The 24413-nt window shown below is 39.7% G+C and overlaps 1 protein-coding gene and 1 pseudogene across 5 annotated transcripts in view; one reads left to right on the forward strand and one right to left on the reverse strand.

The window, feature by feature from the left end:
- Positions 1-24413, reverse strand: part of NUP160 (nucleoporin 160) — a gene marked incomplete at its 5' end in the record, with an annotated part of 54598 nt that overhangs the window by 29472 nt on the left and 713 nt on the right. For 2 of the 4 annotated variants that reach the window (XM_082659746.1, XM_082659745.1), the window contains 15 exons: positions 2110-2270; positions 2357-2484; positions 3178-3343; positions 3615-3714; positions 4480-4650; positions 4911-4994; positions 6997-7065; positions 8874-8958; positions 11113-11210; positions 11495-11572; positions 16862-17020; positions 17767-17881; positions 18768-18846; positions 20181-20403; positions 21033-21243. In XM_082659746.1, coding sequence (XP_082515872.1) covers positions 2110-2270; positions 2357-2484; positions 3178-3343; positions 3615-3714; positions 4480-4650; positions 4911-4994; positions 6997-7065; positions 8874-8958; positions 11113-11210; positions 11495-11572; positions 16862-17020; positions 17767-17881; positions 18768-18846; positions 20181-20403; positions 21033-21243 — 1927 coding nt within the window. Of the gene's footprint in view, positions 1-2109; positions 2271-2356; positions 2485-3161; positions 3344-3614; positions 3715-4479; positions 4651-4910; positions 4995-6996; positions 7066-8873; positions 8959-11112; positions 11211-11494; positions 11573-16861; positions 17021-17766; positions 17882-18767; positions 18847-20180; positions 20404-21032; positions 21244-24413 lie in introns of those variants that run through there. The other 2 variants (XM_082659748.1, XM_082659747.1) reach the window with 2 other exon arrangements.
- Positions 10225-10837, forward strand: LOC309825905 (large ribosomal subunit protein eL30-like; annotated as a pseudogene). Its single transcript has one exon. The product of its transcript is annotated as a large ribosomal subunit protein eL30-like (transcript).

Here is a 24413-nt window from a genome sequence, read left to right on the forward strand (position 1 = left end):
CAGTTAGTAATGATAACTCGTAGGTTCAGGTGGAGGTAAAATAAAATAATACAGTTACAAAGGGCATACATAAAAGCAACACATACACATACATAAAAGCAACACACCTATTACATTTTGGGGTAGCAGGCGGCAAAAATATCTACCCATTTAACAGTACAAAATAATAAAAAACAGCTCACCATGTCATGGGAGCTGATGGTGTAAAAGAAAACAACAACAAACAGCTTAACTTTCATTAAATCTGTAGGTTCAGGACTCAAGAAGAGTAACAGGGAAATCTAAGTCCTTTCTTAAGCTTCTGGTCTTGGGTAAAAATAGGTATGACCATTAGAGGAAAATTTTACAAGAATACCAAAAGTTTTAAAAATGTGCATAACTTTGGGACTTCTCTGGTGGTCCAGTGGTTAAGACTCCGCGCTTCCACTGTGGGGTGCACAGGTTCATCGTTCCCTGCTCAGGGAGCTAAGATCCGTATGCCACGCGGCGTGGCCGAAAAGAAAAAAACATGTGTGTTAACTTATGACCAATCAATTCTAGTTCTTAGAATTCATCCTGGAGATACAGTCAAAGGGGTGCAGAAAGTTCTATCTATAAGGGGAAAACTGGCAACAACCTGGATGGCCACAGGATTGGTTGAATAAATTAAAATTATAGTAGGTAACTATTAAAAGTAATGTTGTATAAAAATACTTAGTAACATGTGAATATGCTGGTGAGATTTGTAAAGTGGAAGAATAAAAACAACCAGATTCTGAAAAATAGTATATAACATATACTAATTTTCTAATAAAATTTTAAAACTATTTGCAGAGAAAAAAAATGGGTGTATAACAAAATGTAAATAGCGGGACTTCCCTGGTCCAGTGGGTAAGACTCCACGCTTCCAATGCAGGGAGCCTGGTTTTGATCCCTGGTTGGGGAACTAGATCCCGCAGGCATGCTGCAACTAAGAGTCCGCATGCTGCAACGAAAAGATCTCGCATGCCTCAACTATGACCCGGCGCAGCAAAATAAATAAATATTAAAAAAAAATGTAATAGTGGTTATCACTGGGTAGAAGATTACAGATGAATTCCCTGGTGGTCCAGTGGTTAGAACTCAGGCTTTCACTGTCAGAGTCTGGGTTCAATCCCTGGTTGGGGAACTAAGATCCTGCAAGCCATGCGGCAAACAAACAAACAAAAAAAACAAACAAAAATACCCCCCAAAACCTGAAGAAATGGAAGAATCTACAAAGATTAAAAAGAACTCAGTTAGTAAGGGCTGCCCTAAGTGACAGACTCTCAGGAAAGGTTCCTGTTTCTCCTTGGTGCCCTAAACAAATCGTCTTCCTAAATGTTATTTCCTTAATTTTACCTGAAATTCTGCCATTAGCAACGTATATGAGTTAATAAATTCTGATTTAAAAAGTATAAATATCCCTGGGAGCCCCAAAGGCCTTTCAGCTATTTATACATTAACATGAATTAGATTGCTTCCTTGTCAGGTTCAGATGAGTGAGATAAATGGGACTTCTGATGGTGGGCAGAAAGGTAATTTTTGAACATAAAACATTCAGAAGGTGGGGAGAAGAGGGCAGTTGTATGGTAACAAGGGTCTGGTGGCCTAAGGAGAATAAAATGGAAAAGGATGCAGAGAATGGAGTTAGGAGGACCCCCAAAACAAACTCTATAATCTTAAAACTGCTTAGGGTAAATCCTGTACTGCAGAAATAGAGAAGTTCTTTTTCTTCTTCTTCCTCTCTTCTCCACACTAAATGGTGCCCTGCTATCACATCCAAAGTTGTACTAATAATACTACATTTTGGGAGAGCCACCCTAGGAAATTATCCCACCATTATATACACAAATTATCCCACCATTATATACACAAAGAGTAAAACAACCTGCTTCATATACGTTCTTAATCTGTAATTTTAGGTTATCATGTTTACTCATTCTTAATTCAACCTGTATTTATAGAGTACCTACTAAGGGCCAAGCATGGGGGATAGAGCAGTGAACAAAGACAGAAGTCTCCGTGCTCTCAGAGCTGACATTCTGCTATGTGCCTGTAGGTCAAGAAGAGGTTTCAGATGTTACAAGCTTTCCCTCAGGTAGTACTTACTGCATCTCCTAGCCTCATTAGTAGCTGCTGTAAGATCAAGAGGTCTCGGCAGATGAGGAAGCGAGTACTGGCAATTTTACACACACTTCTGCACACAATACGCCCTGCTGTGCTACTACCATAGACCTGGGAAAGATTCATTCGAATATTCAAAGGCTGAGCTGTAATTAAAAAACAAAACAAAACAGTTAAATGTATCACTGTTTTCTCTAAATCAGAGAGGTACATTTGTTGTTCTGTCATTTACCTGGATCGAATCCCTTTTCCATTTCCACTTCTGTTTCATAATCCATTTCCCGTATAAGAAGTCCAATGGCATGGATTGGGTTCCTAATCTCTTGCAGTTTACTACAAATATCCTCCATCACACTGTCTCTATAAGGAAATTAGAAAATTCCTATTACTACCGAGAATATATGAGATAGACTCTATATGCCGTATAAGCTAAATGCTCTATGAAACAGGAAAACCAGCCATATAATAAAGGAGTAGAGATAATCACTCTGGTGTACAAGATACTTTTCTCCATGCAGAAATTTTTCCCTATTTTTTTTTTGGAAATGACAGACAAAATGAATGTGAGAAAAATACTTTTACATTTTAGAATTTATAGCTCAGTTAATAGCCAGACCATAATTCATGAGTCTGTTTCCAAACCTGAATTCATGTATTAGATTTTCTGTTTAAAAGCTGAAATATCTACTGAGAATCATGGCAACTCACTTTAACTTTAAGCCTCTACTTTGTACACACTTGAGTGTACATTAAAAACCTGATTTGGGGGGCTTCCCTAGTGGTGCAGTGGTTCAGAGTCCGCCTGCCAATGCAGGGGACACGGTTCGTGCCCCGGTCCGGGAAGATCCCACATGCCGCGGAGTGGCTAGGTCCGTGAGCCATGGCCACTGAGCCTGCGCGTCTGGAGCCTGTGCTCCGCGACGGGAGAGGCCACAACAGTGAGAGGCCCGCGTACCGCAAAACAAAAAACAAACCAAAAAAAACACCTGATTTTGGCACTGAGAATTGCTAAATTTCCATTAGGAAATGGACTTTACCCTAAATTCTCCTTACACATCAATAGCGATCAAATCTTCCAGAATCTGTTCTGCAGCCTTTTCTGGAGACTGTAGGTTGTAACAACTCATTTCCATCATTACTGACATATCCGTAGTTACTGACTCTCCAATCAGCCGAAGGCATTTTATGAGACATACGACATCCCGAGCAACATCCACATCTATAAGTAAGAGAAAGTTGACATTCACGTCTCAAGCCAATGAAGAGCTGCTAGCTAATATTAAATTAAAATATTAATAATTAAATGCCAGGTATCTATCTGAGGTCTTAAAGATGTTTAGCCCTCTTCAGTTTCCCCTAAAATATCTACAGTGTGGTAAACTGGCCAGGAAAGACCACAGTGGAAATCAATGTTTTCTGCATTCATTTGAAAGAAAGCATAGGGTTCATGGCGGAAAGGGCTTAAATATGGACATAACAATTACTATTACCATCAGATATGATTGTCTCATCCTCTGTCAAAAGATTCTCATCAGGTAGGAGATATAAATGATCCACAAAGGAGGAAGGCACAAGGAAAGACAGGTACCCCTGGAAATACAAATCTTCCAGTTACACTTTTTTTTCAGTGAATGTTTAAAGATAAAAAATATTTGAGACCTGAATCTTATCATGAGCTAACCCCAGACAAATCCAAATAAAGGGACACTCTACCAAACAACAGGCGTAGTCTTCAAAAAAATGTCATTGTCATGAAAGACAAAGAAAGGCTGACAACAGCTGGAGATTAAGCTAAAGAAACCTGACAACTAAATAAATGCAAGATCTTGGATTGGATCCCAGATCAAGAATAAAAATTGTAAGCACAACTGGTAAAATTTGAATATAAACTGTATAATATTATATCAATATCAAACTGCCTGATCTTTAAATTGTGCTGTGGTAATATAAGAATACCCTTGTGCTTAAGATACATGCTAAAATGTGTAAGGATTAAGGGGAATGATGTTTATAACTAACTCTCAAGTGGCTCAGGAAGAAAAAAACATATCTATAGGAAGAAAAAAGCAATGGAAGTTAAGGAACAGTGAATCTGGTTGAAGAGTATACAGAAGTTCTCTGTATTACTCTTGTAACTTTCAAATTAGAAATCACTTCAATACAAAACAAGATGCAAGAAAGTATAAATAATGCAGAAGAACATTTAAACAAAAATGAACTATAATTTTAGGACCCCCGCCCAACAAAAACCCCACCAAAATCCTAAAAGCTAACTACAATATACAATAGACACTACATTCTGAAAGACCCACTGAACAGTCTAAAGGAGTTCTTCTGTTATGTTTCTGCTCTTACTTTTTTCAGCAGGCACACCATGTTTGTGTGTGGATTCACATGTAGGGCAAGAGGATGAGAAAGGGCTTCTTGATACTGAAGACAGCAGGCATAGAACTTGCACCAAAATTCCTGTTGTAAATTTCGGAACTCTTCCTGGGAAAATTCATACTCTGTTACACTTCCTTGGAGCTGGCAACGGAAAAAAAAAATACTCTTGATACCATTTGGGATCTTTCTCCCCCCAAAACATAATTGTTTAATATCATTTTACTAAGCTATAGGCAAATGAATATCCCTTATGCATTACATGCCATAGACTAATTAAAAGGTTTAGACATTTATAGTTCTTACTAACAAGGTCCAAGGAACAATTTGAACAATTTCTCAGTACCAATCTGCTCCATAGGGAGATGAAAGAAATTATCATTCTTTCTTTACCCAAACCTCACCTCACTTTCAACAGCTAAAGTAACTTCTTTCTTTAGTTCATTCCAGGAGAGATCTAAATTCCTGTCAGTTCCTCGACAGAAAATCTAAAAATAAAACAGACACAAAGAGACACTTTAGAGTATCACATACTACTAAAAACTGAATGAAAAATACTCCAGGTCAGAAGATACCGAGGTAACATACTATACAGTAGAGACTGGACGTGCCTGAAACACACATTTACTCTTAACATTGTGCAAATAACTTCTTTTTATAAATTGATTGATTGATTGGCTGCGTTGGGTCCTTGTTGTTGCCCGTGGGCTTTCTCTGGTTGTGGTGAGTGGGGCTACTCTTTTTTGGGGTGCTCGGGCTTCTCATTGTGGTAGCTTCTCCTGTTGTGGAGCACAGGCTCTAGGCACATGGGCTTCAGTACTGTGGTTTGCGGGCTCTAGAGCGCAGGCTCAGTAGTTGTGGCGCACGGGCTTAGTTGCTCCGCAGCATGCTTCCCGGACCAGGGCTTGAACCCGTGTCCCCTGCATTGGCAGGCGGATTCTTACCCACTGCGCCACCAGGGAAGTCGTATGCAAATAACTTCTAATTGTGAAATCATAGCAACTTTGAAATAGTTTCTATAGTCCAGAATAAACTATAGAAGCTCATGAATCTGTAAGAATTATAACTGGGTACATCTGGATCATTACAAAAAGCAAAAGGAAACATAATGGCTATTGCTTAGCTGGAGGAAGATATCAGATGATGCCAAACATATACATCCTGACTGGCACAAAGGTGAGCTAGAGTAGTGGTGGGGTAGGTCACTCTAATGGGAATAATTCTCCTAAGGCAAAGCTTGTGAGCAACGCCTTACTGATTATTCAATATCTCCGTGTGCAAGAGATACCATGAGAAATCATACATGTGATTACTGTTAATAAGAAGGGCTGATGAGATGAAAGAAATAATACCTTAGAAGAAAGTGACCGTGTCATCTTGGAGTTTTATTAGAGAGAAAACAGAAAACATAGAATAGCCAGATATTTAAGAATGTATCTAGAAGAAAAGTCAAGGATCTGGAAACCACATCACCTGAGAGAAAGTTAAGGAACTGGGTATATTTTTACCCTGCAGAAAGATAACATGGAAGGATTCTTAAAATATTTGAAGGGTTGCTTTATAGAAGAGACATGTTCTATGAAGTTCCCAAAGAAAGATGCTACCTAAATGGTGGGGGGGTTAAATTTGATCCAATACTGGGATGAACTTTTTTTTTGGCCGTACTGCACGGCTTGTGGGATCTTAGTTCCCCGACCAGGGATTGAACTTGGGCCCGGACAGTGAAAGCACCGAGTCCTAACCACAGGACTGCCAGGGAATTCCCAGGGTTGAACTTTTAAGTGGCACAGTTTTGAACAGTAAGTCACAAAAGAGCTGGTGCGAGACTTGTCACTGGAGGCAGACACAACTAGAAGCTGAATAGTTGTCTGTCAGAGAAGCCTCAGAAGGTATTTCTGCTTTGTGTGGGAGGTCAGACCAGGAGATTCTAAGTAACTTTTCAATTCTATAAGTGATTATTCTATTTTAAATTCATGAAGCTAAGTAGCAATTTAAGGAAGCCTAAGTGACTTTAAAGTAAAGAATTGTTTTGGAAAAGGTTAAACATCTCTTAAACCATGTAACTTTGAAGCTTAGATTATTTTCTTGAACCTGAACCAAGTTAGACCTTCACTGTACTAACAAAAGGGTAAAAACAGTACCATCAAACCTACCCAAGAAAACTTCTTTCAAGCATAGAGATTATATGCAGTGTAGTATGGTATATCTTTTTACAATAGTGTAGGTACAAGTTTCTCTTTTTACTACTGGCATGCTTCACTAGTCATTGGGAAAGTGCCCTTAATCCTATTTCCCTGCCTGGACTCTTGCCATTTTTATGGAAAGAACATTTAAAAAAATTACAGTAGCATTTACAAACACATGTATATACAATTGCAAAACTATGGTATTAGTATATGCAAAACAACAAAATAAACAGTAATCATTAATTATATAATTAGTAATAAAATGAGAGAGTCTTAAATGAACACTAAATATTTTCTCACTGACCTGTAAAGCTTTACATAAAGCTGCATTAATGAATCGCCCTGGTGTAAAAAGACTCTGCAAATACATCTCCTGTTAGAACATTGAAACAAGAATTAGTATCATTCTAAAAAAGATAAAATTTGGAAAAATCTGAATGAACAATTCAACACGTTAAAACCAAAGGCTGCATTCCTATTACATGAATGTGGAAATTCTGCCCTTCAGCATTTGAGCAGTAACAAGTGGCAGAGCAGTCATATATTTTCACACTGTGAAGCCTGCAGTGTCTTTGAGTCAACTAGATGTACTACACTGAGAATGCTGTGTTCCTCATGGTGCACTTCAATGGGTTCCACTGGAAAACACAGCTTGTCAAATGCCAATCTTAAATGCAAGAGTTGTATCTAGTTTATTAGTGACAAACGCTGGTTAAGAGAATAATTAAACTAAGGTGGTTTCTACACCATCCACAAAAGAACTCATTTTTATGGTTTACATATAAAAGAAAAGGAATTGATAATGATAGGTATTATATGTAAAAAACAAACAAAAAAAACTGCAATAAGTTCTCACAAGTGGGGAAATGAAGTAGAGAGAACAAAATGGAAAGTCTCATACTGCCTATGGTCTCATTTTGACCAAATTTTATAAACCAGATTTGGCAATAAGTAGCAAACCTGGCTGACCTTCATTCAAGTTTCCTTCCTTCTACTGAGATTCTAGGAGATATTTATAAAATGACCAAAATGGAGAAAAACAAGAATTTTAATAATTAGTATGTGATTTTGGCTTTTAGACAGAAGTTAAGTGCCAATAAACTCTTGGGATTAAAAATTTTGCAATATTCTATTTCAGATATTCAAAATGGATTTTCCAATCCTAAAAAGGGTCATTGTTTCAGACCCAGAGCCCATGATCTTTATCTCATTTTAATATTAATGCATCAACTGAAAGTTTTTCTTCCATTTATCTTGAGGATGTCCTTGAAAAACAGGGAAATTGGCCTGTTTTGCTACTGCATTACCTTTTGTTTGTTTGTTTGTTTGTTTGTGGTATGCGGGGCTCTCACTGTTGTGGCCTCTCCCGTTGCGGAGCACAGGCTCCGGACGCGCAGGCTCAGCGGCCATGGCTCACGGGCCCAGCCGCTCCGCGGCATGTGGGATCTTCCCGGACCGGGGCACGAACCCGTTTCCCCTGCATCGGCAGGCGGACTCTCAACCACTGCGCCACCAGGGAAGCCCTGCATTACCTTTTAAAGTTATGTTCGTCATAGCTTATACCTCTTATGTCTAGTTTTTATGCATATATTCACATGGTTAGTATAGTGGACACCTACTGTCTGTGCCTGCCTAGAATCCATTTCCCCTTCTTTTACTAACAAATCCCTTACCTTTCTCTGAAGAACCATTCCTCCCGTACCCATACCCAACTGACTTCACCCTCCACAATAGCAAGGCCCATGCTGGACATGTTTCTCATGCCAAGCCAGAATATTCTATTCCTTCTGATCAGAGTGACTATGCCAGGAATTAGCACATGACTAAAGCCAGGCCAGTGTCAACTCCAGGGCCTGGAACAGAAGTGCTCTTTCCCCTGGGGTTGCTAAGTTCACAAAAGGCAAGCTTGCTCAGAAAGCCTGCCGGACAATAAATCCAACAAGGAGGAAAGCAGAATTGAGACAAAGGAGAGATCAAGCCCTGAAGGCATTGTTTCAGCCACGGCTGAAACCAGGTAACTCTGAACTTCCCAGCAGCACAAGCCAATACATTCAGCTTAAGTCAGTTTGAGGTGGGTTTCTTTCATCTGCAGCTGAAAGAGTTCTGCTAATACAACTGGTTCTTCTCAAACTAATGATCAGGGTAAATCATCTCCTTACATAAGACTTTAGCATTGCTTACTCTGGGGTCTTGATCATCTCTGATAATGATTTCTTCCTCTGGCAGAGGCTGCATAAAAACTGGATTCCACTGACCTGTAACATTACTACAGAGAGAAAAAGTCCATCAGTCTACATGAAGATGATGAATAAAAATGAAGCTTATGTTGTTGGCAGTATTTGGGCAGGGAGGGTCCCATCACTGAACCTCTGCAACTACTGCTTGATCAATTCTATTAAAAAAGTTTCCAAAAAAAGAAACATCTTCATAGCAGAGTCTGGACTATAGAAGTGCTCTTACTTGTTCTAATAGGCATCTTCCTGAAATTAAAACTCTAAACACAAATCTACAAATAATAGCTAACTTTCATTCTGCATTTACCATAGGCTGCACATTATACTAGGTGCAATTCTAGATACTATTCATGCATACCTTATGATAACTCTTTGAAGGATACACTGCCCTCATTTTTAAGATGTCAAAAGTGAGGTTTAGGGTATCTCACAGCTAGTAAGTTGTACAACCAGGATTCAAACTCTCACCTGACCGCAGATTCTTTGCTTGAATGCCATCTATAAGGAGTACTTTCTATCTTCTGAGGTGTGGTTCAGGGTCAATCTGGGGGCAACCACTCCTAGAATCCTATTCTAGAATATAGGGTCATGAGAGACCCACCTGAGCTCAATTAGTTTACAGCTGACTCTTGAACGACATGGGGGGGTTACAGGTGTCAACCCTCTGTGCCGTCAAAAATCCATGTATAACTTATTCAAGCAACTGCAGATCAAACAGTACTGCAGTGTTTACTACTGAAAACAATCCGTGTATTAAGCGGACCCCCCACAGTTCAAATCCATGTTGTTTGAGGGTCAACTGCAGTTCCAGAGACGTCAAACAATGTTCTAGGGAATCCTCCACAGGTGTTTCAGGGACTACACAAGTGTTTGATTCAAAATTTGTTTTTAAATGTATTTTGTAACTATTGAAAATGTTAAAATGAATATCATGTACATTAAAAATATCAGATATTCCAAATATATCTAATATTAGTTATCAACATGTTAAATTGTGTTATAATTTTATATTCATAAAATACTGATTTTGTTATATAATGGAGTTATCTTTTTTTTTTTTTTTTTGCGGTGTGCGGGCCTCTAACTGTTGTGGCCTCTCCCGTTGCGGAGCACAGGCTCCGTACGCGCAGGCTCAGCGGCCATGGTTCACGGGCCCAGCCGCTCCGCGGCATGTGGGATCTTCCCGGACTGGGGCACAAACCCGTGTCCCCTGCATCGGCAGGCGGACTCTCAACCACTGAGCCACCAGGGAAGCCCTGGAGTTCATTATCTTTTGAAAAAAAAAGGGATTCCTGCTTTAAAAAAAAGTTTGAGAGGCACTGTATTTGTCCAATCTACTTCTCATCTCATGAGGAAACTGAGACCCCAAAGGGGCTGCAGTGTCTTTTGGAAGTTGTGGGTATCAGAAATAGCCTTTGCACAGAAACAGAAAATGCACAGATTAGAAGCATTTGGGGCCTTTCTCGCTCCCTGGCCATCCTGGCAGCTGCTCTTGGTTGGGGGTGTCCTGCACTTCAGGCAGGAAGATGGTGCCCGCAAGGAAGACAAAAAAGTCGCTGGAGTCGATCAACTCTAGGCTCCAACTTGTTATGAAAAGTGGAAAGTATGTGCTCGGGTACAAGAAGACTTAGAAAATGATCAGACAAGGCAAAGTGAAACTGGTCATCCTTGCCAACAACTGCCCAGCCTTGGGGAAATCTGAAATAGAGTATTATGCCATGTATCTATCACTACAGTGGCAATAATACTGAACTGGGCACAATGTGTGGAAAATACTACAGAGTATGCACACTGGCTATCACTGATCCAGGTGGTTCTGATATCATTAGAAGCATGCCAGAACAGACTGGTGAAAAGGAAATCATGCACAACTTTTCTTTAATAAAACCAGCCAGAGCTTGTTTTAAATAAAAAAAGAAGTATTCTGGTTACGTGCTATCTCTCCCCAAAAAGATGGTATTTTCTTCACCTCATTCCAACTCTAAGAATACTTATTTTGTCCTAAAATCATAAGGTAGGAAATAACAAAAAATAAAAAAGAAGGTATGTCAGAAAATAGGCAAACCCGGGTCTGAATCCTTTAAATGCGAACATTTGACTTTTGTTCTACATAAAAAGCTCTCCTTCTTTTCTAAGTATGAATTTGCTTGGGGTAAGGTAGGATGACAGAGGTGAGGGACCCGTACTGTTCAAAGTTGATATATTTCACAACTGTTTGGTTCTCAGCATCATGCCACAAGACCCAGATATCCGTAGAGGTTAAGGCAAAGTCAATCAGTGTCTCCTAGAAGGAAATGTAGGGGGGAAACAAATAAACAAAAACTCTTGTTAAAACAAGAAAGAAAAGGTACTAAGTTATGGTGACTTAAACTTGTATTAGTAGGAGAGGTAAAAGCATGAAAACAAAAGACAGTACCACGTGAACTTGGTAAAATCCAAATGAAATTTTTTTGCATGAAGTTTCATTAAATATTCCATTTTAAGATTTCAATCCCATTACAACATAGTTAAGTTAGCCAATGTTTCTTTCCTGTACTTCTATGATATGCAAAGGATGACTCAACCTACCTGAGAAGTGAATAGTGAGGAAATGTGATCTATGCTGTAGCGGTTATTCTCAACGCTTACCAACTGGAAAATGCAGAACTGTTAAAACACAAGTTGATAATTCAGTACTTGAAACAACCAACATGTTACGCTTCTATGCAAGACTTACCAGCATTCGGAAGCTAATTTTTTTAAAAAAGTATGGTAAAATACATGTAGAATTTACCATCTTAACTATTTTTAAGTGTACAGATTAGTAGTATTAAGTATATTCACATTGTTGTGCAACTGAACTCCAAAACTTTTTTTCATTTTTTCAGAACAGAAACCCTGTACTCATTAAATAACTCCCCATGCCCCCTCCCCACAGCCCCTGGCAACCAGCATTCTACTATGACCTTGACTGCTACATAATGGAATCTTAACAGCATTTGTCTTTTTGGGACTGTATTTTTACTTAGCATAACATCCTCAAGTCTCATCCATGTTGCAGCACGTGTCAGAATTTCCTTCCTGTGGGAGGGAGGGAGACGCAAGAGGGAAGAGATATGGGAACATATGTATAACTGATTCACTTTGTTATAAAGCAGAAACTAACACACTATTGTAAAGCAATTATACCCCAATAAAGATGTTAAAAAAAAAAAAAAGAATTTCCTTCCTTCCTTTCTTTTTTCGGCCGCATGGCATGTGGGATGTAGGATCTTAGTTCCCCGACCAGGGATTGAAACTGCACCTCCTGCATTAGAAGTGCAGTGTCTTAACCACTGGACCACCAGGGAAGTCCCAGAATTTCCCTCCTTTATAAAGTTGAATAATATTCCATTTTATGTATATACCACATCTTATTTATCCATTCTTTCATCGATGAAGACTTAGGTTGCTTCCACTTTTTTGGCTATTGGGAATATTGTTGCTATGAACATGGGTGTACAAATATCTCTTAAATACCCTACTTTAATTCTTTTGGGTATACACCCAGAAGTGGAATTGCTTGACCCTATGGAAATTCTATGACTAATTTTTTTGGGAACTGCCATGTTGTTTCCCATGGTGGCTGCAGCATTTTATATTCCCACCAGTAATGCACAAGGGTTCCAATGTCTCCACATCCTCTCCAACACTTGGTATTTCTGTTTTTTTCCCCCATAGTAGCTATCCTTTTGGGTATGAGGTGGTATCTCACTATGGTGAGAAATCTATTTTTAAGTTTATATTTTTACCAAAGTACCAAAAATAATTTAAAACATACACACAATACAAATCAACTCTAGTCAATCTTCACTAAAAATAAAACCCTATAAAATAATTCATGTTTAGTATTTAACTCTGTTGCTGAAACAAAAAATGTCAAACTCAAAAATAATATTTGATGGACAATATTTTAAATAATTTTTTGATAAAGAAAGTGTATTATAAACTGATAAGAGTGATGAAGATTCTATCCTTATAACACAAGCAACTGTTCACAAGGAAGGACTAAAAGAAAAATATAGTGAGAGTCCTTTGAGAGAAAAATAGGAGTGTATGAAATATGAGAAATATATGTAATGCTCATATTCATTCTAGCCTAGAGCTGTATTTACAAGCTGCATATTTCAACCCATTAGTGGGACATGAACCAAATTTAGGAGGTCTCAACCAGCATTAAAAAAAAAAAAAGAAAAAGAAACAAAGTATCAGAGTTTATCAGTTCATCACTCATGGTAAAGGTAAACATGTTTCATGAAAACTATTTTCTGTTACATGCCCATCATCACCACATATGTATATACTATGTAGCAATGCAAAATATTGTAGACTCTAGCCAAAAAGTTGGAAAAATGCTGGTCTATTGCAGTGCTTCTCAAACTATCTGTGGAAAGGAACAGTGTTTTTTTTTTCTTTAATTTCTAATCTGTTCCAGACTGATACTTTTATGAAATACAGAAACCTTGAATGTCTGTGGCAATGTCACTATAAAAGCTTCTAATGCATTCTCTCACTTTCTGATTTTATCTATCTTACTGCAATCCAGTAACACATAATTTGTGGCCCAGGACCATTCCACAGACCACACCATAGGTCTACAGGACTTCTGTTTGAGATTTTTATTAGTGTCCTAGATGGAAATACAGACGACATATTTATAACACTGAGAACATGATGCTGGAAATGATTAAATTAATGCACTTATTAACATAATTAGAACCCAAAGAACGAAAAGAAAACCAAGAAGAAACAAATGAAATTAACAGGAATGGGTGTAGGGCTTGCCTGGTGGCACAGTGGTTAAGAATCCGCCTGCTGATGCAAGGGACATGGGTTCAAGTCCTGGTCCCAGAAGATCCCACATACCACGGAGCAACTAAGCCCGTGCACCACAGCTACTGAGCCTGCGTTCTAGAGCCCGTGAGCCACAACTACTGAAGCCCGCGAACCTAGAGCCCGTGCTCCACAACAAGAGAAGTCACCACAATGAGAAGCCCACGTACCACAACGAAGAGCAGCCCCGCTCACCACAACTAGAGAAAGCCTGCGCACAGCAATGAAGGCCCAACACAGCCAAAAATAAATAAATTTAATAAAAAAAAATTGGAATGGGTGTAAAATATTACAGAGATTAAAAATAAAACCTTCAAATGTGTAGATTAGGGAGAAAAAAACAAGCTGAAGAGCAGTTTTTGTTCAAAAAAAGAAGGAAAAAAAAAGACCTCAACTTCATTATACTCTGAATAGGCACAACAGTGTTACATGGCTGCTAAAAGTGTACCTGATTTTAGGCTTCATTAATAGAACCATAATGCTCAAACCAAAGGAGGTAATAGCTCAGCTCAGTTTGATACCACTCCTAAAATAGCATATTCAATCTCAGACTAATGTTTAGAGCAGTGGTTCTCAAAATATGGTCCATAGATTCCTAGAGGTCCGATTCCTAGAGGTCCCTAAGACTGTTTCAGGGGATTAGTGAGGTCAAAACACTTTTCATAATAACACTACATCATTTGCCCTTTTCACTGTGTTAATATTTGCACTGATAATGCAAAAGCAACGGTAGGTAAAATTATTGGTGTCAATGTGAATCAAGGCCGTGGTACCAAACTGAATACTCTTTCATTAATAAAACACTCAACAAGCTAGGAATAGAAAGTAACTTCCTCAACACGATAAAGGGCATTATGAGAAACTCAGATAACATCACACTCAATGGTGAAAGACTAAAAACTTTCTCTCTTAAATCAGGAATAAGACAACTCTTGTCACTTCTATTCAACATTGTACTGGAGGATCTATCCAAGGCAATTTAAGGCAAAAAAAAAAAAAAAAAGGCACCCAGATCGGAAAGGAAGCAGTAAAACTATCTTTATTTGCAGATGATATTGTCCTGTAAATAGAAAGTCCCAAAAATTCCACTATAACACTACTAAAACTAATTAGAGTTCAGTAGGGTTACAGGATACAAGATTGATATAAAAAAATGAATTGTATTTCTATAAACCTGCAATGAGCAATCTGAAATGAAAATAAGAAGATAATTTCATTTACAATAGTATCAAAAGGAATAAAATATATACATATAAACTGATTAAAGAAACCCTGCAAAACTTAATACTATGAAAATTACAAAACACTGCTAAAAAAGTTAAATACAATCTAAATAAATGGAAAAGCATCCCATGTTTATGAACCAAAAGCCTTAATATTGCCAAGATGGCAATTCTTTCCAATATGATCTACAGAGTCAACAAACCTCTATCAGAATCGGTGAAGTAATAATAAATATACATAGTGGTCTCTGGTTCTGCCTCCTGACACTGAGCTCCTAAAACTCCTGCAATCTCCTGACTGATAGAGGTGCTAGGAGCATCTTTTGTTCTAATATTTGATCTTTGACCCTGGTTCCCGACACAGAGCTCCTAAATTCCTTGGAATATCCTGGGTTATGGGAACACTTTTTGTTCTAATGAGGTGACTCCTGGATAGCTTCAGGATGGGAGCTAGTCACCAGAAAGACCAAGTCTAATTAAAAGCTTGAAACTTTCAGCCCTAACTCCCATCCTCTGGAAAGTGAAGAAAGGCTAGAAATTGAATTAGTAACCCATCATGCCTATGTGATGAAGCCTCCTTAAAAATTCTTAAGGTATGGGATTTGGAGAGCTTCCAGGTTGGTGAACACATCCATGTGTTGGGAGGGTGGTGCACCTCAATACCATGAGACCCTTCTGGACCTTGCCCTACCTACCTCTTCATCATTTATCACCCAATAAACTAGTAAATGTAAGTGAGTGTTTCCCTGAGTTATGTGGGTCATTCTAACGAATTATGAGCCCAAGGGGGGGATTGTAGAATGAATCAAGAACCCAAGAACGTAGAAGAGTTTTCATATTTGGGAGTAGCCTGGCTTAGGGTGAGGCGTATGAGTAGGGTGAGAGGGTGTCCACATATATGGAAGGTCTGGGGCAGGGTGAAAACTCAAGCAGGGTGAGGAATGTCCACAGAGAGTGGCAGCCTGCACTGGGGACTAGAGCCCAAGTAGGTGAGAAGGGTGTCCACTGCATGGGCGGGGGGGGACTAGTACAGAGTGTCCGGGCCCAAGTAGGGTGAGGAGGGCATCCATGTGGAAGGGCAACCTGGAGTGGGATATCAGAGCCCAACAGGAGTGAGGAGGGCACCAAGCAGAGCAGCACCCAGCGTGGGGAATCAGGGCTCCGGCAGAGCGAGGACAAACCCTACCTCACTGGAATGTTATTAGGATTAAATGGATGATGTGTGTAGTGTGTGAGTAATAAGCACAGTCCAAGCGTTTGCTATTAATGTACATAAAGGGCCTGGCAACATGCCAAACACACAATACCCAACAAGAGGCTGTTTATTTATTTATCTGGCCACGCAGCTTGCGGGATCTTAGTTCCCCTTTGAACCCAGGCCCCTGGCATTGGACGCTCAGAGGCCTAACCACTGGAATGCCAGGGAATTCCCGTGGCTGTTTATTATATGATTATACTATTGTATTGGATCCTAAATACCTCACTGACATACAATAGCTAGCGATTAGATGATGAGCAAAATTATTTCTAAAAATTAACTTCCCCTGTACCTCTTAATAACACCTACATCCCTTTCACAACTCCATTTTTTCACCCATACTTTCAAATTGGCTCTTTCTTGCTGAGTTTTGGTTAACTTTTCCTTCCATATTCCTTTAAACTCTCTACTCCCTTTCATCCTGACTTTTCCTTCAAGATCTTTTAATTCACATATTAGCACAAAACCTACCATCTCCGTGGAAACAACACAAGATACATCTAGGTTGGTGTGAAAAGCTTAAATAGACTCAATGAGTCTATAGCTACTTCCCCATATCAGTATATACAGAATAACTTGATACGTGTCTTATTTGTTTCATACCTGTCCTCGCTTTGGTGCATGCATGTATATCCCTAGGCAGACTCCCAGGGTAGAGGAACAGGCAAATCGTAATTTGTGTCCAGTCCCAGCAGCGAGCCGAAGATCTTTATTCACAGGGACATACTCTAGCATGTCAGCTACCATCAGGCACATTTGCTCCTGCCCAAGAAAACATTTAGTAAGTAGTATTAAAGAATATTCAGGAAGAAAAACAAACTCCTTCCCTTTTTAAAGAATGCACATTCATTACATCCAGCACTGTATCTAATCTATCTGAAGGGCCCTAAGGGTTTTTTTTTAAAGGGCTGAGATGAAAATATCTCTTTAGTCTGATAAATAAAATCATCAGCTGTTTTGTTTGCGAATGTTGAAAACTATTTTACCAACTTGCATTTTAAAAATACATTTGTTGGGCTTCCCTGGTGGCGCAGTGGTTGAGAGTCCGCCTGCCGATGCAGGGGAAACGGGTTCGTGCCCCAGTCCGGGAAAATCCCACATGCCGTGGAGCAGCTGGGCCCGTGAGTCATGGCCGCTGAGCCTGCGCGTCCGGAGCCTGTGCTCCGCAATGGGAGAGGCCACAACAGTGAGAGGCCCGCATACCGCAAAATAAATAAATAAATAAATAAATAAAATAAAGATAAAAATACATTTGTTTCGAAGTGAAGAGTATACGCTGTACCACTTCAATGTTTCTGTAGGACTCATAATTTTCAAAATAAAAATACAAAAAGTTAGGGGAGAAATGTATGAAAAATAAAGCTAAATGAAACTGTCTGAACCTGGAAATGCCCCACAATTTCCAAACTAAGAGATCTGATCATATTATGAGAAGCAAGATTTATTTCAATTCCCCTTCAATTTGCAATCCTATTTTAACTTGCAGTAACTATAAATGTAGCATTTACCTTATAAGACCACATTCGTAGTTTATGATCCTGACATAGAGCAAAGATGAAGGCATCATTCTTGACACAATGAACAGCAAGACTCAGGGGACGATCTGAAGGCCCCTGATCACCTCTGAAAACATAAGGCCAAGTTTTAGAGTTTTATTGTTGCAAATTACCTGATCATTAGAATTTGCAATTTAAGAGATAAAATAAAATTATAAATGCACACTCTTAACAAAAGGAGAAGAGTTTATAGGCTGGTATTAGATGATTACATTTTCTGGGCTTCCCTGGTGGTGCAGTGGTTAAGAATCCGCCTGCCAATGCAGGGGACATGGGTTTGAGCCCTGGTCGGGAAGATCCCACATGCCACAGAGCAACTAAGCCTGTGTGCCACAACTACTGAGCCTGTGCTCTAGAGCCTGCGTGCCACAACTACTGAGCCCACGCGCCACAAATACTGAAGCCCACGTGCCTAGAAGTTTGCTCTGCAACAAGAGAAGCCACTGCAATGAGAAGCCCGTGCACTGCAACGAAGAGTAGCCCCCGCTCGCCGCAGCTAGTGAAAGCCCGCGTGTGGCGACGAAGACCCAACGCAGCCAAAAATAAACAAATTAATTAAAAAAAAAGATAACTACATTTTCTATTTGATTTATATCCATTATTCTGATAAATTTTAAAAAGCTCTAGATATCAATGGAATACTGTTCTAACCATCAAACTTTCTACTTCTAATATTACACAAAATTGGATTTGGTAAGTCAGGGCAGAGCACTGAACTGGATATTGTGAGAAGTACAGTAAGTCAGTTTCTGTTGTCAAAGTGTCAAGTCCCAAATGAAGTGGGCTCTGGAGTGCAGCTCTTCTCAGATGGAATGTAACGTTGTGTAGACCCTTCTCCTTTCCAGTATAATGTTTATTTGCCTTGGAGTCAGACTAGAAGTACTAACAGGTGTTGACCAGGGCAAAAGATTAAGTTCTTGGGTCCTATGATTTACCGACCAGAGACCACTCACCTGATAACTGTTGGCATCCAGCCTATAAGCAATCGTTGCATTACTGAACTCTGTTTCAGCTCCACAACTGACACCATCCCTACAAGATTGAAAATAGACCAATGATATCCAAGGCACCTCTTGATCATACTTAGTGAAGCCCAAAGGCAAGAAGGATGCAACCATGAACAAGGAATTTGTAACAGGTGACAGGCTTCTACATTTCTATACTAAGAAGTCTTAGGCTGTACCTTTCCACACACACCATACCTAAAATATTTTGAATCATTATGGGAACAATAACAACAGCATTTTTATATTCCTAGGGGAAATTTTTGCCATTTACAAACAGTAACCCATATTGCTGCTCAGAAGCAGCACTTCATTCTTTCCAAAAGAAACACCGAGTACCTTTCATGTGCTAGGCACAGTTCTAGATGCTAGAGATACAGCAGTAAATAGAACAAATTAAAACACTCCCATCCTCATGGAACTTACATTCCATTGGCAGGAAGGGAGAAGCAGAGACAGTTAACAAATTAAGTAGAATGTAAAGAGTGGAGAAAAATAAAACATAGAAAGGGTATAGTGAATGGGGATGGGGTGCATGTGTACAATTGTGTTATTGTTAAAATTGTGTTACAATTTTAAAAAGGTGGTCAGGTCACTCACTGAGGTGACACTGAGTAAGAACCTAAAGGAGTTGAGGGAATGAGCCACACTGGTAGCTGGGGAGACTAGCCCCGCCAAAGCCCTGAGCTAGGTGTACCTGGTATGTTCAAGGAATTGCAAGAAGGCATGTGGCCGGTTCAGAGGAGGGGGGAAAGAATGAGACGATGAGATTAGAGAGGCAGTGGGGTGTCACAGTAAGGACTTTGGGTTTATTCAGAGTGAGATGAAGAACAGCCCCGATCCGAGGGCTTTGAGTAGTGGAATGACATGACTCACCCTGGGTTTTAAAATGTATCGGTCTTCCTGAGAAGTTTCTGCTGAGGGGTAAGGACAGATCTGGGGAGCTATTTAGGAAGCAAATGCAATAATCCAGGTAAGAGGAGTGGTGACTTGTAGCAGGGTATCAGCACTGAGCTTCCTTGTTTCAGGTAACTTATTTTAGTTACAGTACCACAAAGTGAAGGTAGAAAACCAGTCAACTCATGTCTACTAAAGGCCTTAGAATAGGTCACCTTACAGTTATCTGTTTTCCCATACTCCAGTAAGCTGGACAGTTCCTCGTTCACTATATAAAATCCCGCCCTCTTAGGAAAAAAACAGTAAAGCATTAGGGAGTCATAATGCAAGCAATAATGAATGATCATTTTAGGGTAGTATAGAAGCAATTCCTGCATTGGATGATGGCCTTGGACTTCTAACATCTGTTTTAATGCCAGTATTCCTTTGTTTAAAATTAAATTCATGCTCAGTTCCTGTTCTTACCAGGTACGTCATGAGGAGGTAGTTTAAGAACAAAGATTCCCCCAGAGGCAGATGGTACAGCAAACAGAGCCTCCCCGTCATTGCTAAGCCAGGCTGCCGAGGTGGTAGAATGAGGGGAGAGTCCAGGTACTGTTGGAATTAACTGATAGTTGCAAGGATCCCTGAAGTCAACTTTTCCAATGTCAGTGAATATTGACTGCATCTGACTTTCAATTACCAACTCCTGTGGAGTAATTAAAAAGAAAAATCTGTTAAACCAAAATAAACTGGATTTTGCTCAGTTCCTTCCAATCGCTATCAGTTTTTAAAATAAAAAATTGTTGAGCTTAAAAAGAAAGCTATTTTTTCTTTTTTTTACATCATGGCTCTCCACTTTATTTATTTTTTTTAATTTTTATTTTTGGCTGGGCCGCAGGGCTTGTGGGATCTTAGTTCCCCAACCAGGGATCGAACCTGCACCCTCGGCAATGGAAGTGTGGAGTCCTAACCACTGGACCACCAGGGAATTCCCAGAAAGCTATTTTTTTTTTTTTTTTTTTTGGCTGCACCACATGGCATGCAGGATCTTAGTTCCCAGACCAGGGATGGAACCCGTGCCCCCTGAAGTGGAAGCACGGAATCTTAACCACTGGACTGCCAGGGAAGTCCCCAAAGCTACTCTTTTTAATGAAACTATTTTTGCAGCTTAAAATGTGTGTGATAACTTTAAATAGTAACTATGATAGTATGCTTGGTTAGGGCCAGCAAAGAATCCAAATATTCTTCAATTCCAAAGGACATTGCTCTATTACTAAATTTATGACAGTCAGAGTAACTTTGGGAATTAAAGGATATTATACTTAACCAACTTACACTCCTATACATCCGGGAAGGGTGTGGTAAAAGTAACCTGTGCACTGTTTGATTGGTTAATATCAAGATTATCACATGATTCGGAGTCTCAGAGACATGAACCCCTCCGGGTAAGAGGATGCAATTTTGGAATTTGAGGCGAACTGCATTATTTAACAGATTTATGTCCAGTGACTCTTCCACCAGCTCCAATGTATCTCCAGAGGTCTTCCTATTAAAGTGAAGAGACATTTGTTAAAAAAAAAAGTTTATGCTTTTCTTTCTGATTGTTGCATTGAAATGTATGGCAATAATTTCCAGGTGAACTCTCCCAATTTGAAAATTTTGGATAAACAAACTCAGACCAATTTTGACATTCCAAACCACCACATTATATAGTCTACAAAACACAGCACTGTATAAAATTCAAATCTTATTATATGATTCTCTGTTAAATGGAGGCATTTCCAAACTTCATAGTCCATTTTTAAAAAACAACATTCAAAGCAATTAAACTCCACTATAATGAAAATTCACACCACACACCCTCATTACTTACAGTGCAATGTGGCCTCTACGTATGTTACTACAGGGTCAGACCACAGTGACCTTATAAACGTGGGTATTTCCCCTTCTATCGCTTCCTCCTACTAGGATGCAGGGAAGACTCTTCTTGAGGCACAACTCTGCCATGTGGTAGCTTTGGAACCATAGAAAGCACTATTCTGGGAATGCCCTAACTTGCCATCACCTCATCTACCACACTACCCGAATCCATTCTCTAGATGATGTCCTTTGATATAACAGCTTTAAATGCCATTGAATGCCTACAATTCCTAAATCTGTATCTCATTCAGCCCAAACTCTCCACTGACCTCCTGACTACGGCCTCAACACTTCTACTTGTATATCTAACAGGGATCTCAAACTAAACCTGTCCAAAACAGAATTCCAGGACACAGCAAACCTGAAAGACAAAGAAACAAAAACACCTGCTTCACCTGCACTTTTCCAACTCATTAATGACATCTCTATAACTTCTAGTTGTTCAAGCCAAAAATCTGGGGGTCACCCTTGAATCTCCTCTTTCTATATACCCTACATCTGATCTAATAGTAAATTCTAATAAAATCACTTTTAAAACATATCCACAGGGACCTCCCTGGTGGCACAGTGGTTAAGAATCCGTCTGCCAATGCAGGGGACATGGGTTCGAGCCCTGGTCTGGGAAGATCCCACACGCCGCGGAGCAACTAAGCCCGCACACCTAGAGCCCGTGCTCTGCAACAAGAGAAACCACTGCAACGAGAAGCCCGCACGCTGCAACGAAGAGTAGCCCCTGCTTGCTACAACTAGAGAAAGCCCGCGCACAGCAACGAAGACCCAACACAGCACCCCCCCGCAAAAAAAAAAACCATATCCACAATCAGAACATTTCTCACTGCCTCTAACAATACCAACCCCAGTCTAAGCCACCACCATTTTTTGTCTGGATTGTGGCACCAACCTCTAACTGGTCTCCCTGCTCCCACCCTTTCCTATTACACTTGGTTCTCAACACAGCAGCCAAGCAACCTTTTAAAAACACGACTTAGACCATGCCATTTCTTCACTTAAAAACCTCTGATCTCACTCAGAGTAAGAGTCAAAGCCTTAAAATAACCGACAAAGCCTTAATCTGGCTCTTGGCTACCTTATTCCTCTATCCTTTGTGCACTCAGCTGCAGACTCCTAGCCCTTTGCCATTCTTTGAAAACAACACACAAGCTCCTGGCTCAGGGTTTTTGCATTTTTTGTTCCTTTTTCTTGGAAGACTCTACCTGAAATCTCATCCCTCAGATATCCTTACTTCCTCTGCTCAAGTGCCAACTTATCACTGGGTCTTGCCGGACTACCTTGTGTGAAATATTAAAAATAATAATTCCCCTTCCCTCTTCCCTGTTCTCTTCTAATTATTACCTGGTGAATTATATTTACTTGGTATTTTTGGTTATTGTTGTTGATCTGCTCCCTCCACAAGAGCAGGGACTGCCTGCTTTGCTCCCTGCTATGTCCTCAGTCCCTAAACATTGACTGGAACATATTAGGCACTCAAAAATATTTCTTTTTTTTTTTTTGGCCACGCTGAGCAGCTTGTGGCATCTTAGTTCCCTGACTAGGGATTGAACCTGGGCCCACAGCAGTGAAAGTGCCGAGTCCTAGCCACTGGACCGCCAGGGAATTCCGTCATAAATATTTCTTATATAAATGAGATATGCATCTTTAACACAGGTCTTCCTTCTGAGCCTATAAATTTCAATGCCTACTTGACATTGCCAAAGAGCTACTACACAGATACTTCAATAGTACCTCTAAAAGAATTATTTACATCTCTCCAAAACCCATCTTCTGTATCTCATTAGATGGCAAACCCTCTACCCAATATTTGGTTAGTCACACTAGAAAATAGGAGCTTGTCCTTGCTCCCTCCTTTTCCCTTACTACCCCTCACTCACCCCATATTTAATCTATCTCCAGGTCCAAATGAAGTTAACTTCTAAGTGTATCTTGAATCCATGTATTTCTCTTTTCCTAGCCACTCCCACAATTGAGTCACTAACATCTTACCTGGTCCATCATATAAGCAAGTTGTTCTTTTGTATTGTACCCATCCAACCCAAATCTACTTTCCACAAAGTAGACTGATTATTTTAAAATGTGATTTTGATCATTTTAGTAATCCTTTAAAACCCATCAATGATTGCTCAATGTACTAAGGATAAAATCCAAAATCCTTAAAAAGGACCTTAGGGTCCTTCCTGATCTGAGTCCTGCCTACCTCCTTAGTCTTAGCATCTGTCACATCATTTTCCATTTTGCCCATTTGCACCTAAGCCACACAGACCTTCAGTCAGTTCCTCAAACCTGTCACGTTCTTTCCACCTCATGGATTTTCTGCACGGTGATCCCACTTGCTGAACTGCTCTCTCCCTCAACCCCTTGCCTGGCTAACGTTTCATCCTTCAGATCTCAGTTTAAATGTGACTTGCTTTAGGCCTTCCCAGCACCACCAATAATATTTGGTACTCCCATTAGCCCCTCAAAGCCCCTATACTTTTCCTTTTAGGCAAGTATGAAAAATTTGTATTTATAAATGTGGTCATTAGCTATATAATGTCTTCCCCCTTCTCAAAACTGCCCCATGAAAGGTGGGTCCACATCTATTCTTACACTGTTACATCTTGCATGATGAAAATGGTGATTGTTTTTGTTCCTCACTTCACCCCCAGCACACCTAGCAGTGCCTGACTATAAAGGCTCAAACATATTTGTAGAATGAAGGAAGCTGTAAAGCACTATAAAAACATAACGGGTTCATGTTTAAAACTGGTCTTTTGGACTTTAACCCCTAAGCTACACTTC

Source organism: Grampus griseus (assembly GCF_964374135.1).
Source record: "Grampus griseus genome assembly, chromosome: 8".
Classification (NCBI taxonomy): domain Eukaryota; kingdom Metazoa; phylum Chordata; class Mammalia; order Artiodactyla; family Delphinidae; genus Grampus; species Grampus griseus.